We start from the raw sequence: 17,124 nt of genomic DNA, 5'->3' as shown, positions 1-17,124 counted from the left end.
CCAGCAGCTTCCTGAGAATCACAGACAGTGACGTTTCAATCAATGAGGCTGCATTTGCGCATGCGCCAGTACTGCATCACCTCGTAGTTGCATTGTCAGCAAACATAGCCTTTCAAAATATGGTGTACCCTGGAGAATTTATTTCCCAACCTTTATCACCTTGAAACCATGTCTCTGCAATTGCGATTAGATCTAAATCATTTACGTCTATTTGTACCGCTAGTTCATCTATCTTACTATAGATGCTTCGCACAGATAAAGAACGTTTAATGTATTTTTTTAAACTTCTACTCCCTATAATGACCTTATTCGCAGATGCACAATTTTTGTTAAACTCTCTGTCCCTTTCTCACGGAATCTTGACAGTGCACAAGGAGGCCATTTGGCCCATCACATTCACACTGGCTCTCTGAAAGGAATCCCCTCAGTTCCATTCCCCTGCCTTACCCCCATAACCCTGCACATTCTTCCTTTTCATATAACTGTCTAATTCCCTTTTGAATGCTTCAATTGAACCTGCCTCCACCACGTTCTCAGGCAGTGCATTCCAGACCTTAACCACACGCTGCATGAAAAGGTTTTTCCTCATGTCACTTTTGCTTCTCTTACCAAGTAGTTTAAATCTGTGCCCTTTCATTCTCGATCCTTTCAGTTTCTCCCTATCTACTCTGTCCAGAGTCCTCTTGATTTTGAATGCCTCTATCAATTCACCTCTCAGCCTTCTCTTCTCCAAGGAAAACAGTCCTAACTTCTACAATCTATCTTCAGAACTGAAATTCCTCATCTCTGGAACCATTCTCGTCAATCTTTCTGTACTCTCTGCAATGCCCTCACGTCTTTCCTAAAGTGCGGCACCCAGAACTGGACGCAATACTCCAGCTGAGGTCGAAATAATGTCTTGTACAAGTTCAACATAACTTCCTTGCTCTTGTACACTATGCCCCCATTAATAAAGCCCAGGATACTGTATGCCTTATTAACCGCGCTCTCAACCTGTCCTGCCACCTTCAATGACTTATGCATATATACACCCAGGTCGCCCTGCTCCTGCATCCACTTTAGAATTGTACCCTTTATTTTATATGTCTCTCCATGTTCTTCCAACCAAAATGAATCACTTCACATTTCTCTACATTGAACTTCATCTGCCACCTGTCTGCCCATTCCACCAAATTGTCTATGCCCTTTTTAAGTTCTATACTATCCTCCTCACAGTTCACAATGCTTCCAAGTTTCGTATCAGCTGCAAACTTTGAAGTTGTGCCCTGTACACCAAGGTCTAGGTTATTAATATACATCAGGAAAAGTAAGGTCCCAACACTGATCCCTGGGGAACTCCACTACAAACCTTCCTCCAGCCTGAAATACATCCATTAATCACTACTCTTTATTTCCTGTCACTCAGCCAATTTCATATACATGTGGCTACCGTCCCTTTTATTCCATGAGCTACAAGTTTGCTCACAAGTATCAAATGCCTTTTAAAAGTCCATGTACACCACATCAACAGCATTGCCCTCATCAACCCTTTCTATTAACTTCTCAAAAAACTCCAGCAAGTTAGCTAAACATGATTTTCCCTTAAGAAATCCATGCTGGCTTTCTGTAATTAGCTCACATTTGTCCATGTGACTACTGATTTTGTCCTGAATTATTCTTTCCAGAAGTTTTCCCATCACCAAAGCAGTAGTTGCTGGGCTTATCTTTACACCCTTTTCTGAACAAGGGTGTAATGTTTGCAATTCTAGAGTCCTTTGGCACCACCCCCCAGTCTAAGGAAGACTGAAAAATTATAGCCAGTGCCTCTGCGATTACCATCCTCACTTCCCTCAGTATTCTTGGATGCATCGCATCCAGTCCTGGTGCTTTATCCACTTTATGTACAGACAGCCTATCTAATATAAAAGCAAAATACTGCGGATGCTGGAAATACTCAGCAGGTCTGGCAGCATCTGTGGAGAGAGAAGCAGAGTTAACATTTCAGGTCAGTGACCCTTCCTCAAAACTATCTAATACTTGCTCTTTATCAATTTTAAACCACTCTAGTGTCTGACTTGCCTCCTCTTTCAAAATTGCCTGGGTTGCATCTTCTTCCTAGGTAAAGACAGATGCAAAGTATTCACAATACATCAGCTATTCCCTCTGCCTCCATGTGTAAATCCCCTTTCTGCTCCCTAATCAGCCCCACTCTTCCTTTTACCACCGTTTTACTATTTATATACCTATAGAAAACTTTGGGATTTCCTTTAATGCTAGCTGCCAGTCTCTTTTCATGCTCTCTTTGCTTCTCTTATTTGCTTTTTCACTTCCCCTCTGAACCTTCTGCATTCTGCCTGGTTCTCAATAGTATTTTCTACCTGGCATTTGTCATAAGCACAATTTTTCTTCTTTATCTTAATCTCTACCATTTTTGCCATCCAGGGAGCGCTGGATTTGTTTGCCCTACTTTTCCTCTTCAAGGGAACATACTTTGACTGTGCCCGAACTATCTCTTCTTTGAAGGTAGCCCATATTTCATTTACCAGTTTTCCTAACAGCTTTTGACTCCAATTGATTCGCCCCAGCTCCATTCTTAACCCATTGAGGTTGGCCTTCCCCCAGTTAATTATTCTTACCCTGAATTGCTCTTTGTCCTTTTCCACAGTCAGCCTAAACCTTATGATACAACGATCACTATCCCCTAAATGCTCTCCAACTGATACTTGATCCACTTGGCCCACCTCATTCCCAAGAACCAGGTCGAGCAATGACTCCTTTCTCGTTGGACTAGCAATATACTGTTGTAGAACATTTTCCTGAACACACTCTAGGAACTCTTGCCCCTCACTGCCCTTTACACTACGACTATCCTAGTCTATGTTTGGATAATTAAAATCCCCCATTATAACTACCCTATAATTCTTGCAACTCTGCAATTTCCTTGCAAAGTTGTTCCTCCACATCCTTCCCACTCGCTGATGACCTATAGACAACATCGAGCAATGTAACTGCACCTTTTTTGTTCTTTAGCTCTAGCCAAATTGATTCTGTCCTCGACCTCTCTGGGACATCCTTTTTCTCCAGCACTACAATGCTCTCCTTAATCAGTACTGTCACCCCTCCCACTTTTTTCCCTTTCCTATCTTTCCTGAACACTTTGTATGCAGGAATATTTAACACCCAGCCCTGCCCTTCTTTGAGCCTGGTCTCTGTTATAGCCATATCATATTTCCACATTGCAATCTGCACCTGTACCTCACCAATCTTATTAACCACACTCCATGTATTAACATACATGCACATTAATCTAGATTTAGACTTTATTACTTTACCCCGTACTCTGACCCCAACTAATAACTTACTATCTATCTCCCCCAGTATTCTATGCACCTTGATATTCCTCTCTGATACTTGCTCCTGGTTCCAACACCCCTGACAAGTTACCAGTTTTGCTTCCCTACAATCTGAGCTCCCTCTCAGGTTCCCATCCCCCTGACAATTTACACCCTTCCCAACAGCACTAGCAAATTTCCCTGCAAGGATATTCAGCACAGTCCTGTTAAGATGCAATCCGTCTATCTCGTACAGGTCCCACCTGCCCCAGAATCGGTCCCAACGTCTCAGAAATCTGATGCCTTCCCTCCTACACCAGTTCTCCAGCCACATGTTCAATTGCTCAATTCTCCTATTCCAATGCTCACTTGCACGTGGGACTGGGAGTAATCCTGAGATTACTGCTTTTGAGGTCATGCTTTTTAATTTCCTTCAGAGCTCCCTAAAATCTGCTTTCAGAACCCTTCTTACCTATGTCATTGGTACCAATGTGGACCACGACCTCTGGCTGTTCACCCTCCCCCAGAAGGATGTCCTGCAGCCTCTCCATGACATCCTTGACCCCGGCACCTGGGAGGCAACAGGAATCATGTTTACTGCCGCAGAAACACCTATCTGTTCCCCGAATAAACAAATCTCCCATCACTACTGCTCTTGCACTCTTCTTCCTCCCATCCTCTGCCGCTGAGCCACCTGTAGTGCCACAAACCTGGCTCTGATTGCACTCCTCTGAGGAACCATCACCCTCACCAGTATCCAAAATGGAAAACCAATTAGCGAGTGCGATATCAGGGGACTCGTGCACTACCTGTCTGGTCCTCTTAGACTGCCTAGTTCCAAAACATGGAGCTCAAGCTTCTGCAGCCGGTGACACTTACTGCAGATGTTTTTTCCTAGGACACATGGTGCATCCATGACTTCCCACATGCCATAGGCTGTACATTCCACTCGGCAGAGCTGCCCAGCCATAGCTTAACTTTAGAAGCTATTTATTACAAGGAGAACAGCTTACCAGGTACTCAGCAAACAGCACCTTCCACTGCACCGAAACAAGAACCAAATACTGGAGAGTTTAAAAAGTAGGGAAAAAGAGTAGAAAAATGGAGATCTTCCTTCCCCCTTCACCAAATTCAAATCTCCACACTCAGCTTACAATCTGCACACCATTTGCAGGCTGCACCCAGACTCTGTATTGATAACGTTTGAAGCTGAAGCTGCAGCAACCAGATTTGACTGGTCAACTATGTAACTAATCAGCTACTCTGCAGTAGAGCAGCCTAAGACCTGCCTAAGACTGTTAGAAACTTACTTTACTTTCTTAATCCTACTTTACTTTCCTGTCCCATTCTGTTTGTATTTACCCATAATTCTACATTGTTCTGATGCTTCGATCTTTCGCTTTGGATTTCTAAATCTCCCTTCACCCAAACCCTTCCCCCGTCTGTTATTTCACGACCTTATCTGTTGGCGCATTCGTAAGTTTGTACAGTCTGTCCCTTCCTGCCACACTGATCATCATGATCCTTATCACTATCTTGCTCTCTTGCATTCCCTTCTCTCTTTAAACGATCACATCTTTCCTCACTTGATCCCTCGCCCCCCACTATTTAGTTTAAAGCCGTCTCTACTGCCCTAGTTATACGACTCGCCAGAACACTGGTCCCAGCATGGTTCAGGTGAAGACCGTCCCTACGGTACAGTTCCCACTTTCCCCAGTACTGGTGCCAGTGCCCCATGAATTAAAACCCATTTCCCCCACACCAATCTTTGAGCCACGCATTTAACTCTCTTATCTTATTTACCCAATGCAATTTGCTCATGGCTCAGGTCATAATCTAGAGATTATTGCCCGTGAGGTTCTGCTTTTTAGTTTAGCCCCTAACCGGATCCTCCACTTCCCACTCCAAACTCGTCTCCAGCCACTAGGAGATGTCCTTAGCCATGGCAACAGTTAGGCAACATGACCTTCAGAACTTCCGGTCATAGCTGTAAAGAACAGTATCTATCCCCTGACTATACTGTCCCTTATAACTATGACATTCCTTTTCACTCCCCTCATCTGAATGGCATCCTGCACCATGATGCCATGGCCAGTTTGCTCAACCACCCTACAGTCCTTGTTCTCATCCACACAGGTAGCAAGGCCCTCGTACTTGTTGGTCAAAGTCAAGGACTGAGGCTCCTCCATCACTATATGCTGGATCCCCACACCTGCCTGACTTGCAGTCACACCCTCCTGTTCCGGATTAATGAAAAATTCTCAATTTCTACGTATCGTAAGGGGCATAACTGCCTCCCAGAACAATTATCCAGGTAACTCTCCTCCTCCCCGCTGATGTCCCACGATGTCTGCAACTCAAGGATCAGTGCTGGGACTGCTGCTGTTCACAATTTACGTTAAAAAATTATATTTTGGAATCAAAAACAATTTCTGAATATGCGGATGACACCAACCTTTTGGGGGTGGGGTGGGTGAAGAAATAGTCAATATGGAAGAGAACTGCCACAAATTACAGGAGGACATTAATAAATTTGCAGAATGGGCAAATAATTGGCATTTGAAGTTCAACACAAATAAATGGGAGGTAGTGCATTTTGATAGGAAGAATAGGAAGGTCACTTATTACTTGGAAGGTGTGAATCTAGGTTGGTTGAAGGAACAAAGGGATCTCGGAGTACAAATACACTAAAAGTCGCGCCAGAGGTTTTCAAGGCCATTAAAAAAAGCAAACCAAACATTGGACTTTATTTCTAGCAGGACAGAATTGACAAGTAGCAAAGTTATGCTAAACTGGTATCGAACATTGGTTAGACCACACTTACAGTACTACATGCAGTTCTGGTCACCATATTATCAAAATGATACAGAAGCACTGAAAAGGGCTCACAGAAGATTTACAACAATGTTACCAGAAATGCATGGGAAGACATATCCGGAAAGGAATGAACAGGCTGGGTCTCTTTTCTCTTGGAAAAAAAACAGTGATGGTGACCTAATAGAGGTCTTTAAAATTATGAAAGGTTCAGATAGAGTGGATACAAAGAGAATGTTTCCACTTGTGGGGAACCCCATTACTTTCGGATTCAATATAAGATAATCACCAAAAAATCCAATCGGGAATTCATTTCTTTAGCCAAATAGTGATGAGAATGTGGAAAGATGGGAGAAAGCTCAAGTGAAGCATAAATGCAGGCATGGACTGGCTGGCCTGAATGACCCGTGTTTCTGTGCCGTATATCCTATGTAAATCAGACAGTGAAGCGGTCTAGAGCGGAGGCAGTGAGGTGGAGCTAGATATTGTTAGCGTATATGTTGAACCTGATGTGTTCAAAGCAGGGCACTTAGAAAATTCAAAGTAATCAGGCAGAGTCAATACGATTTTGTGAAAGGGATATCAAGTTTAAGCAATTTATTGGAGTTTTTTGAAGAACATGTGCTGCGGATAAAGGGGAACCGGTGGATGTTTTGTACTTAGATTTCCAGAAGGCATTTGATAAGGTGCCACATCGAAGCTGATTGCAGAAAATAAAAGCTCATGGTGTAGGGGATAACATACTGGAATGGACAGAAGATTGACTAGCTAACATGAAAACAGAGATTAGGCATTAATGGGTCATTTTCTGGTTGGCAAAATGTAACAAGTGGTGTGCTGCAAGGATCAGTGCTGGGACCTCAACTTTTTACAATTTATATAAATGACTTGGATGAAAGGACTGAAGGTATGGTTGCTAAATTTGCTGATGACACAAAGATAGGTAGAAAAATAATTTGTGAGGAGGACATAAAGGGGGTACAACGGGATATAGACATGTTAAGTGAGTAGGCAAAGATCTGGCAAATGGGAGAATAATGTGGGAAAATGTGAAATAATCGATTTTGGCAGGAAGAATAAAATATAAGCATATTATCGAAATGGTGAGAAATTGCAATGCTCTGAGGGGCAGAGGGATCTGAGAGTCCTAGTGCATGAATCACAAAAGATTCATATGCAGGTACAGCACATAGTTAGGAAAGCTAATAGAATGTTATCATTTATTGCAAGGGGAATTGAATATAAAAGTAGGGAGGTTATGGTTCAGTTATACAGGGCATTGGGGAGACCACATCTGGAGGACTGTGTACAGTATTGATTTCCTTATTTAAGGAAGGATATAAATGCGTTGGAAGCAGTTCAGAGACAGTTTACTCAACTAATAGCTGGAATGGGTGGGTTGTCTTATGAGGAAAGGTTGGACAGGCCAGGCTTGTATCTGCTGAGTTTAGGAGAGTAAGAGGCGATTTGATTGAAACATATACGATCCTGAGGGGTCTTGTCAGGGTGGATGTGGAAAGGATATTTCCCCTTGTCCGAGAATCTAGAATTAGGGGTCACAGTTGAAAAATAAGGGGTCGCCCATTTGGACAGTGATGAGGAGAAATCTTATCTCTGAGGATCGAGTGTCTTTGGAACTCTCTTCCCCAAAAGGCAGTGGAAGCAGAGTCTTTTGAATATTTTTAAGGCAGATTCTTGGTAAGCAAGAGGGTGAAAGGTTATTAGGGGTAGGCGGGAATGTGGAGTCGAGGTTACAATCTGATCAGCCATGATCTTATTGAAAGGCGGAGTAGGCTTGAGGGGCCAAGTGGCCTACTCCTGTTCCTAACTCTTATGTTCGTATGTACACTGAGTGAAGAGTAAAGATGAGAAATAGGAAGGGACAAGAACAGATCCTTGGGAGACACCAGAGATAATAGTGCGGGAGTGAGAAGAGAAGCCATTGCAGGTAATACTCTGGTTACGACTAGATAACCAAGAATGGAACAAGCAAACACAGTTCCACTCAGCTGGACAAGAGGAGAAACACTGCAGGAGGATGGTGTGGTCAACATGTAAAAGGCAACACAGGTCGAGAAGGATAGCTTATCATAATCACAGTCACATAGGATGTTATTTGTGTCTTTGAAAAGGGCATTTTAGCACTATGGCATGGGTGGAAGCCTGATTGGAAGGATTCAAACAGGAAGTTGTGGGGAAGATGGGCACAGGTTTGGGAGGCAACTGCCATGTCCAAGGACTTGAGAGGAAAGAGAGGTTGGAGATAGTGTGGTAGTTTGCAAGAACAGAGGGATCAAGGGCGGTATTTCTAAGTGGGATGAGGGCCAGTATCTGAGGAGAGGGAACCGTTATCTATATGTCAGCTAACATGAGGGCCAGGAAGGGTATAGAGTTGAGGGATCAGCAGATGGGTTTCATGGACAAGATGAACTCAAAGAGGGCAGGAGGGGAGATAGGACAGAAAGTAGAAAAATATGCGATTTCAGGGCTAGGGCAGAACTTTAGGCGAAGTTTGGCCCACTGAGCTAGGAGAAGGGAGGGAAGCAGCAGAGGCAGCCGATCGGATGGTCTCAATCTTAGTGAGAGAGCAGACCATGAGCTCCTCGTACTTGCTGCAGGTAAGGGTGGAGTAGGCAGGGGAGAGAGTTTAAGGCAGTATGTAATGGATAAGATAAATCAGGGGTTATCTTTGGATGATCTTGGAATAGGGAGGTTTTTTGATACAGGACAGCAGGACCCAATAGTGCTTTATGTAGTCCAGCCACATCAGGCAATGAATATTTAAGTTGTCCACCATATCCATACAAGTCTGCCTTCCTTGGACTTAAGGGACTGGAGGTGAGGTCAGATAGGGGAAAGAACAGGATGAGAGAGATAAATTATTTTAATGTGGATAATGGCAAAGGTGGAGGAGAGGGTATGATTGAGCAGATTGTTATGACGAATCATAGAAAGTTTAAAGGCACAGAAAGAGGCCACTTGGCCGATTCAAAACAATCCACCTATTCTAATCCCACCTTCCAGCATTTTGTCTGTAGCCCTGCAGATTACAGCACTTGATGTGCATATCCAGACTCCTTTTGAATGAGTTGAGGATCTCTGCCTCAACTACCCTTTCAGGCACTGAGTTACAGACCCCCACCGCCCTCTAGGTGAAAAAGGTTTTCCTCATTTCCCCTCTAATTTTTCTACCAATCACTTTAAATCTATGCCCCCTCATCAATGGCCTCTCTGCTAAGGTGAACAGACCCTTCACCTCCACTCTATCCAGGCCCCTCAAAATTTTGTACATTTCAAACAGATCTCCCCCTCAGCCTTCCCCATTCCAAGGAGAACAACCTGAGCCTATCCAATCTTTCCTCATAGCTGCATTTTTCCAGTCCTGGCAACATCCTCATAAATCTCCTCTGTACCCTCTCGAGTGCAATTACATCCTTTCTGTAATGAGGTGATCGGAACTGCACACAGTACTCAAGTTGTGGCCTAACTAATGAGTTATACAGTTCCAGTATAACCTCCCTGCTCTTATATTCTATACCTCAGCTAATAAAGGAAAGGATTCCATATGCCTTCTTAACCACCTTATCGACCTGTCCTGCTACCTTCAGGGATCTGTGGGCATTCACGCCAAGGTCCCTCACTTCCTCTACACTTCTTAGTATTTTCCCATTTATCATAAATTCCTTTGCCTTGTTTAACCTCCCCAAATGCATCACCGCACACTTCTCCAAGCTGAATTCTATTTGCCACTTTTCTGCCCATCTGACCAGACCATCAATATCTTCCTGCAGCCCACAGCGATCCTCCTTGCTATCTACCACATGGCCAATCTTTGTGTCGTCTGCAAACTTCTTGATCATGCCCCCTACATTTGCATCCAAATTAGTAATATATACCACAAAAAGCAGGGGACCCAGTACTGAGCCCTGTGGAATGCCACTGTAAACAGCCCTCCAGTCGCTAAAACATCCATCAATTACCTTTTGTTTCCTGACATTGAGCCAATTTTGTATCCAGCTTGCTGCATTTCCTTGTTACTTCTTCAAAAAATTTAATTAAATTGGTCAAACAAGACCTTCCCTTAACAAAGCCATGCTGACTATCCTTGATTAACCTGTGCCTTTCGAAGTGATAGTTTATCCTGTCTCTCAGAATAGATTCCAATAATTTTCCCACTACTGAGGTTAGACTGACAGGCCTGTAATTATTCAGTCTATCCTTCATTCCCTTTTTAAACAGAGGTACAACGTTCGCAGTTCTCCAATCCTCCTGCACCACACATTGAGTGGGGGCTGGAAAATGATGGTCAGATCTTCTGCTATTTCCTCTCTTGCTTCTTTAACAGCCAAGGGTACATTTCATGGAATGGAAGGCCAAAGGCAAGACTGTTGAGAATCTGAAAGTGAAGTTGTAAGTAACTTGGGGGAAGAGTTTTTCTCCCAGGGCAAACACAGAAAGCAGCATGGTTGGGAGGCAGAAGGAGGGAGAATGTGGATGGACACCAATACAAGAAAGTGATCAGAGATGGCCTTATCTGTGATTAACATATTGAGTGGCAGTGAATATAGTGCATTGATAGGGAGGGAGATTTAGGCTAGATAGGAGGGCAATGAACTCAAGAGATGAGATGGAAGTTGAAATCACAGAGGGGGAAATCACTCAGTGCAGAGGTTGAAGGAGGAAAGCAGTGACGATATCTTGCTAAGAAACTTGATCTGGTAATTGAGTGGGCAGTACAGAAGGATGATTTTATATGAGAAGCCAGGGGGCTGGAACAAAGTGAGATGTTCAAAAGGAGGAAAGGATGCCAGAGGAGTAGGGAGAGACAGACAAGGTATGGTTTGGTTATAAGGGCCATACTGCCATCATGACGGTTTAGGTGGGACAGGTGGTATAAGTATAGCCAAGCAGGGAGGCTTCTTTACATGAGGAAGGCATCATCACACCTCAGCCAGGTTTCCATCAAGGTTATGATGCCAATGCAATCGCCCAAAATAAGCTCACAGATGGCAAGGGCTAACAATGTGACAGTCAATTTTTTTCTTCTAGGCAAAGGGTTTAGGAAACATTGGTGCGAGTCTTATTCCATTTAGAATTAAACTGGTCAAGCACACTCAATTCAGCCATTTGACATTTTGTTCCACTTGTGATTGCACCTGCAAACAGCCACAGGAAGCAATTAAGACTAGATCTGTACCTGAGAAAAGTTCATTTTCCATAACAGTTATATTTTGATGAAAGTGAACCATTAGGTGGAAGTGAACCATCACCTCATAAGGTTTTCACTGTTGTTACATTTCTGTAAATTAATGCTGGCCATTATTAAGAATAATTGTCTTAACACATCAGACAATACAGGATCATGCAACTATGATCAATTTTCACTTTTATTCCACTATGTTATCAATATATCATACCTAAGTGTTTTGAGTTTTAACACATTGTTAACATTTACCACTCAACTTTTGCCCACCTGGTAACATGCATACATACTTTGGCATTCTTGAATCAGAGACAACCATTGCTCTGCATAGCTCGAGCTTTAAATCCATGGGCTGCAAGATGTGCTGAGGTGATTGCTTTGTTTTGCGAGCTGCTTTCCAATCCTCATCTAAATCAGAACACGGATGGCTAGTTAAGCTTATTCGCCTGATAATTGTAAGGTACCAGAAATTCCTTTTCCTCCCAGAATCAAAATACCAAACACTTTATAATTTTTGGAACTACCTGGTTTAAATTAGCAAAATCAATGCTTACTATTGCAACCAATTGTCAAACACCCAAAATACCAAGTAATAACATTTTATAAATAATCTTCCACTCATTATTTTCATTAACACAAAGTACCTGGTAATAGTTTTATAGGTTTTAAATGTTTAAGCGAATACATACGTGGCTTAGCATATAGTAGTTGAACACTACTGAGTTGTATATCAAAACAGTCATAGGCTCTGGCCATGATATCTTCCAAAGTGCTTTCTCCAGCAGTAAGTTGTGGCAGACGTGCACGACTTTTACTGATCATCTTAAAGATTAAAAAAAATTGATTACAAATTATTTAAATACGACTAAGAATTATTGTTTTTCTTGCACATATGGGCAAAAAACTATTCCTGACAATAAAAAGTATTGATCACAAAAGTTTAAAAAGGACCTATACAAATGTTAGAGAAACTGATTTATTCTGTCAGTATTCCTGGGGTTATAAAAAAAACCCAGTTTTTATTGCTTCAATTCCTCTTATGAAAAAACATTGCTTGCCCTACCAACACTATATGGGTGAGAAATTGTGCTCATTAGCAACCATTTTTTGGGTGCTATGAATGCTCCAAGAGGTCCAAAAAGCGTCCACAGTGTACACATAGATTTGTGTGGAGTATTCTGCCGAACGCCACATTGGTGAAGACAACTGTATGCAAGCAGTTAACGTCCACCGGAAGTACACAGATCATAATGTCAATCAGCAGCAGGAAGGACCTCTCGCCAGTACTATTTAAAGGGATCATAAACTACTTACAGGTTAGTTGCTAGTTGACTTTTGATTGTTGCTATAATTCTACAAGCATTTGGTGCTTCCCACATTTGTTGCAAGCTGCAAAAGTGTACAGGGAGTGGTGTGACAGAAGGATTTTTTTGCTGACCTCAAGGCTTCTACATAAATTAATTGGTCCGAAACATGAATGAACCAAGTAGGCATTCCCCTTGGAACACAGCATGACTTGGAGAATGAACAGATGCCATGCAGAGCAAGACAAGCTGAGGAGTGGGGGGTGTGGTGGGGGGGGGCGCGGGTGGGAGAGTTTGGGAGGGTGATGGTGGTGGGGAAAGAGAATAAATAAGGGCTCTCAGCAAGAAGCTATATCCACCCAGGGTTTACAGGGAGCAATTCTCCCACCTGGACCTCAACAAGGAACAAAGCGAAAGACATCTGAGCTTCAGTAAGGATGTCCTCAATGGAATCTGCCACCTGTTACAGTAACAACTGCAATCTCTGATCAGGGCAAGAACTGCATTACCAGCAACTAAGAAGGCATCCATGACATTGAACTTTTATGCGTCTGGTTCCATCTAGGCTGGAGCTGGAGATATTTGCAACACCTCTGTTTACCATCCAGTGATGCGCAAGAGAGGTGACGGAGGCTCATTGCATTCTCTCTTGGCAGAGATGAGCAGGAAAAATGAGCACTTGCAGCTTATTTGCTGGCTGATTTCTTCTGACCGATGCAAAAATTTTACACATTTTTGGGGTTTTCAATTGTTATTTCAAAAGTCTACAGGGAATGGTGTGGTAGGACTTTCTGCTGACCACAGGTTTCTGCACAAAGCAGTTGCTCAAAGACATAGGTGCACTAGTAGACAGTCCCATTGGAATAGAGGAGGGGGAGGCGGAGGCGGAGGGGAGGAAGGGGGAGGAGGAGGAAGGGGGAGGAGGAGGAAGGGGGAGGAGGAGGAAGGGGGAGGAGGAGGAAGGGGGAGGAGGAGGAAGGGGGAGGCCGAGGAGGGGGAAGAGGGGGAGGAGGGGGAAGAGGGGGAGGAGGGGGAAGAGGGGGAAGAGGGGGAGGAGGGGGAGGAGGGGGAGGAGGGGGAGGAGGGGGAGGAGGGGGAGGAGGGGGAGGAGGGGGAGGAGGGGGAAGAGGGGGAAGAGGGGGAGGAGGGGGAGGAGGGGGAGGAGGGGGAGGAGGGGGAGGAAGGGGAGGAAGGGGAGGAAGGGGAGGAAGGGGAGGAAGGGGAGGAAGGGGAGGAAGGGGAGGAAGGGGAGGAAGGGGAGGAAGGGGAGGAGGGGGAGGAGGGGGAGGAGGGGGAGGAGGGGGAGGAGGGGGAGGAGGGGGAGGAGGGGGAGGAGGGGGAGGAGGGGGAGGAGGGGGAGGAGGGGGAGGAAGGGGAGGAAGGGGAGGAAGGGGAGGAGGGGGAGGAAGGGGAGGGGGAGGAGACATGGGAGGCGAGATGGGAGGCGAGATGGGAGGCGAGGGGGAGGCGGAGGGGGAGGCAGGCGGAGGGGGAGGCAGGCGGAGGGGGAGGCAGGCGGAGGGGGAGGCAGGCGGAGGGGGAGGCAGGCGGAGGGGGAGGCAGGCGGAGGGGGGGGGAGGCAGGCGGAGGGGGGGGGGGGGGAGGCGGAGGGGGGGGGGGGCGGAGGCCGAGGGGGAGGGGGAGGAGGCGGAGGGGGAGGAGGCGGAGGGGGAGGAGGCGGAGGGGGAGGAGGCGGAGGGGGAGGAGGAGGCGGAGGGGGAGGAGGAGGCGGAGGGGGAGGAGGAGGCGGAGGGGGAGGAGGAGGCGGAGGGGGAGGAGGAGGCGAGGGGGAGGAGGAGGCGAGGGGGAGGAGGAGGCGAGGGGGAGGAGGAGGCGAGGGGGAGGAGGAGGCGAGGGGGAGGAGGAGGCGAGGGGGAGGAGGAGGCGAGGGGGAGGAGGAGGCGAGGGGGAGGAGGAGGCGAGGGGGAGGAGGAGGCGAGGGGGAGGAGGAGGCGAGGGGGAGGAGGAGGCGAGGGGGAGGAGGAGGCGAGGGGGAGGAGGAGGCGAGGGGGAGGAGGAGGCGAGGGGGAGGAGGAGGCGAGGGGGAGGAGGAGGCGAGGGGGAGGAGGAGGCGAGGGGGAGGAGGAGGCGAGGGGGAGGAGGAGGCGAGGGGGAGGAGGAGGCGAGGGGGAGGAGGAGGCGAGGGGGAGGAGGAGGCGGGGAGGCGAGGGGGAGCAAGAGGGAGGAGGAGCAGGGGCGGAGGGGGTGATGGGGAGGAGGAGGAGGAGCAGCAGCAGGGAAAGCGGAGGGGAGGAGGAGGAGGAGCAGGGGCAGCGGAGGGGAGGAGGAGGGGGGAGGAGGAGGTGGGGGGCGACAGGGATGAGGAGGAGGAGGACGAAAATGACGGTGAGGTGAACGAGGAGGAGGTGGTGATTGCATTGACAGTTTATTAGCTTCACGCTGAGATGTGAATTCGTGTTTAAGTTTACTAAGAAAAGACTTGCTTTCATATAGCACTTCTCATGACCACCAGATGTCTTAAAGTACTTTATAGCCAATGAAGTACTTTTGAAATGTCGTCACGATCATAGTCATTTATGGCACAGAAGGAGTCCATTCGGCCCATCGAGTCTATGCTTGCTCTCCACGGAGCCAGTCAGTCCCACTCGATCCCTGTAGCCTGGCAAATCTATTTCCTTCAAGCGGACATCCAATTTTCCTTTGAAGTCATTGATAGTCTCCTCTTCCACCGCCCTTGTTGGCAACAAGTTCCAGGTCATTACCACATGCTGCATAAAAGAGTGCTTCCTCATATTCCTCCCTGCATCTCTTGCCCAAAACCTTCAATCTGTGTCCTCCAGTGCTTGTACCATTAGTTAATGGGAACAGTTTTTCCTGGTCTAACTTACCTACGCCTGTCATAATCTTGTACACTTATATTAAATCTCCCCTCAACCTCCTTTGTTCTAAGGAAAAGCACCCCAGTTTTTCCAACCTGGACACAATACTCCAGCTGGGGCCTAACCAGAGCTTTATAAAAGTTCAGCATAACTTCCCTGCTTCTGTACTCAACGCCTCTGTTTATGAAACCCAAGATCCCTTATGCTCTACTAACCACACTCTCAATCTGTCCTACCACCTTCAAAGATCTACGCAAATGCACCCCCAGGTCCCTCTGTTCCTGCACACTCTTTACAACTGTGCCGTTAAGTATATATTGCCTCTCCCTATTCCTTCTACCAAAATGCATCACCTCACACTTGTCAGTATTAAATTCCATTTGCTACCTGCCTGCCCATTCCGCTAGCCTATCTATGTCCTGTTGTAGGCAGTTCACATCATCCTCACTGCTGGTCACATCTCTAAATTTGGCATCATTGGCAAATTTTGAGATTTTATTCGGTATTCCAAGATCATAAGAACTAGGAGCAGGAGTAGGCCGTCCGGACCCTCGAGCCTGCTCCGCCATTCAATAAGATCATGGCTGATCTTTTCGTGGACTCAGATCCACTTACCTGCGCTCCCACAGTATCCCTTAATTCCTTTATTGTTCAAAAAGATATCTACCTTAGCTTTAAAGACGTTTACTGAAGAAGCGTCAACTACTTCACTGGGCAAGGAATTCCATAGATTAACAACCCTCTGGGTGAAGAAGTTCCTTCTTAATTCAGTCCTAAATCTGCTCCCTCTAATCTTGAGGCTATGCCCTCTTGTCCTAGCTTCACCTGCCAGTGGAAACATCCTCTCTACTTGTATCTTATCTATTCCCTTCATGATTTTATATGTTTCTATAAGATCCCCCCTCATTCTTCTGAACTCCAATGAATATAATCCCAATCTACTCAGTCTCTCCTCATAAGCCAACTCCCTCAACTCCGGAATCAACCTAGTGAACCTCCTCTGCACTCTCTCCAGTGCCAGTATATCCTTTCTCAAGTGAGGAGACCAAAACTGCACACAGTACTCCAGGTGCGGCCTCACCAGTACCTTATACAGCTGCAACATAACCTCTCTGCTTTTAAACTCAATCCCTTTAGCAATGAAGGACAAAATTCCATTTGCCTTCCTAATTATTTGCTGTACCTGCAGACCAATCTTCTGCGATTCATGCACAAGGACACCTAGGTCCCTCTGCATAGCAGCATGCTGCAACTTTTTACCATTCAAGTAATAATCCTTTTTCCTGTTACTCCTACTGAAATGAATGACTTCACATTTACTAACATTGTATTCCATCTGCCAGACCTTTGCCCACTCACTCAATGTATCTATGTTCCTCTGCAAAGTTTCAGTCATCTGCACACTTTGCTCTGCCACTCATCTTAGTGTCATCTGCAAACTTTGACACCCTACACGTGGTCCCCAACTCCAAATCATCTATATAAATTGTAAATAATTGCGGTCCCAACACCGATCCCTGAGGCACACCACTAGTGACTGATTGCCAACCAGAATAGCACTCATTTATCCCCACTCTCTGCTTCCTGTTAGTCAACCAATCCTCTATCCATGCTAATACTTTACCCCTGACGCCATGCATCCTTATCTTATG

The 17,124-nt window shown here is 45.8% G+C and overlaps 1 protein-coding gene across 1 annotated transcript in view; it reads right to left on the bottom strand.

Moving 5' to 3' along the window:
* Positions 1-17,124, bottom strand: part of vps13a (vacuolar protein sorting 13 homolog A) — a 609,759-nt gene that overhangs the window by 374,352 nt on the left and 218,283 nt on the right. The window contains exons 21-22 of the mRNA XM_068029994.1: positions 12,018-12,150; positions 11,619-11,736 (exon numbers count right to left, since the gene is read on the bottom strand). Of these exons, the coding sequence (XP_067886095.1) occupies positions 11,619-11,736; positions 12,018-12,150 (251 nt within the window). The remainder of the gene's footprint in view (positions 1-11,618; positions 11,737-12,017; positions 12,151-17,124) is intronic.

The sequence above is a fragment of the Heterodontus francisci genome, chromosome 4 (assembly GCF_036365525.1).
Source record: "Heterodontus francisci isolate sHetFra1 chromosome 4, sHetFra1.hap1, whole genome shotgun sequence".
In the NCBI taxonomy this organism is placed as follows: domain Eukaryota; kingdom Metazoa; phylum Chordata; class Chondrichthyes; order Heterodontiformes; family Heterodontidae; genus Heterodontus; species Heterodontus francisci.
Note: the sequence above shows the minus strand (reverse complement) of the source record. Positions and strands in the feature narration are given on the sequence as shown.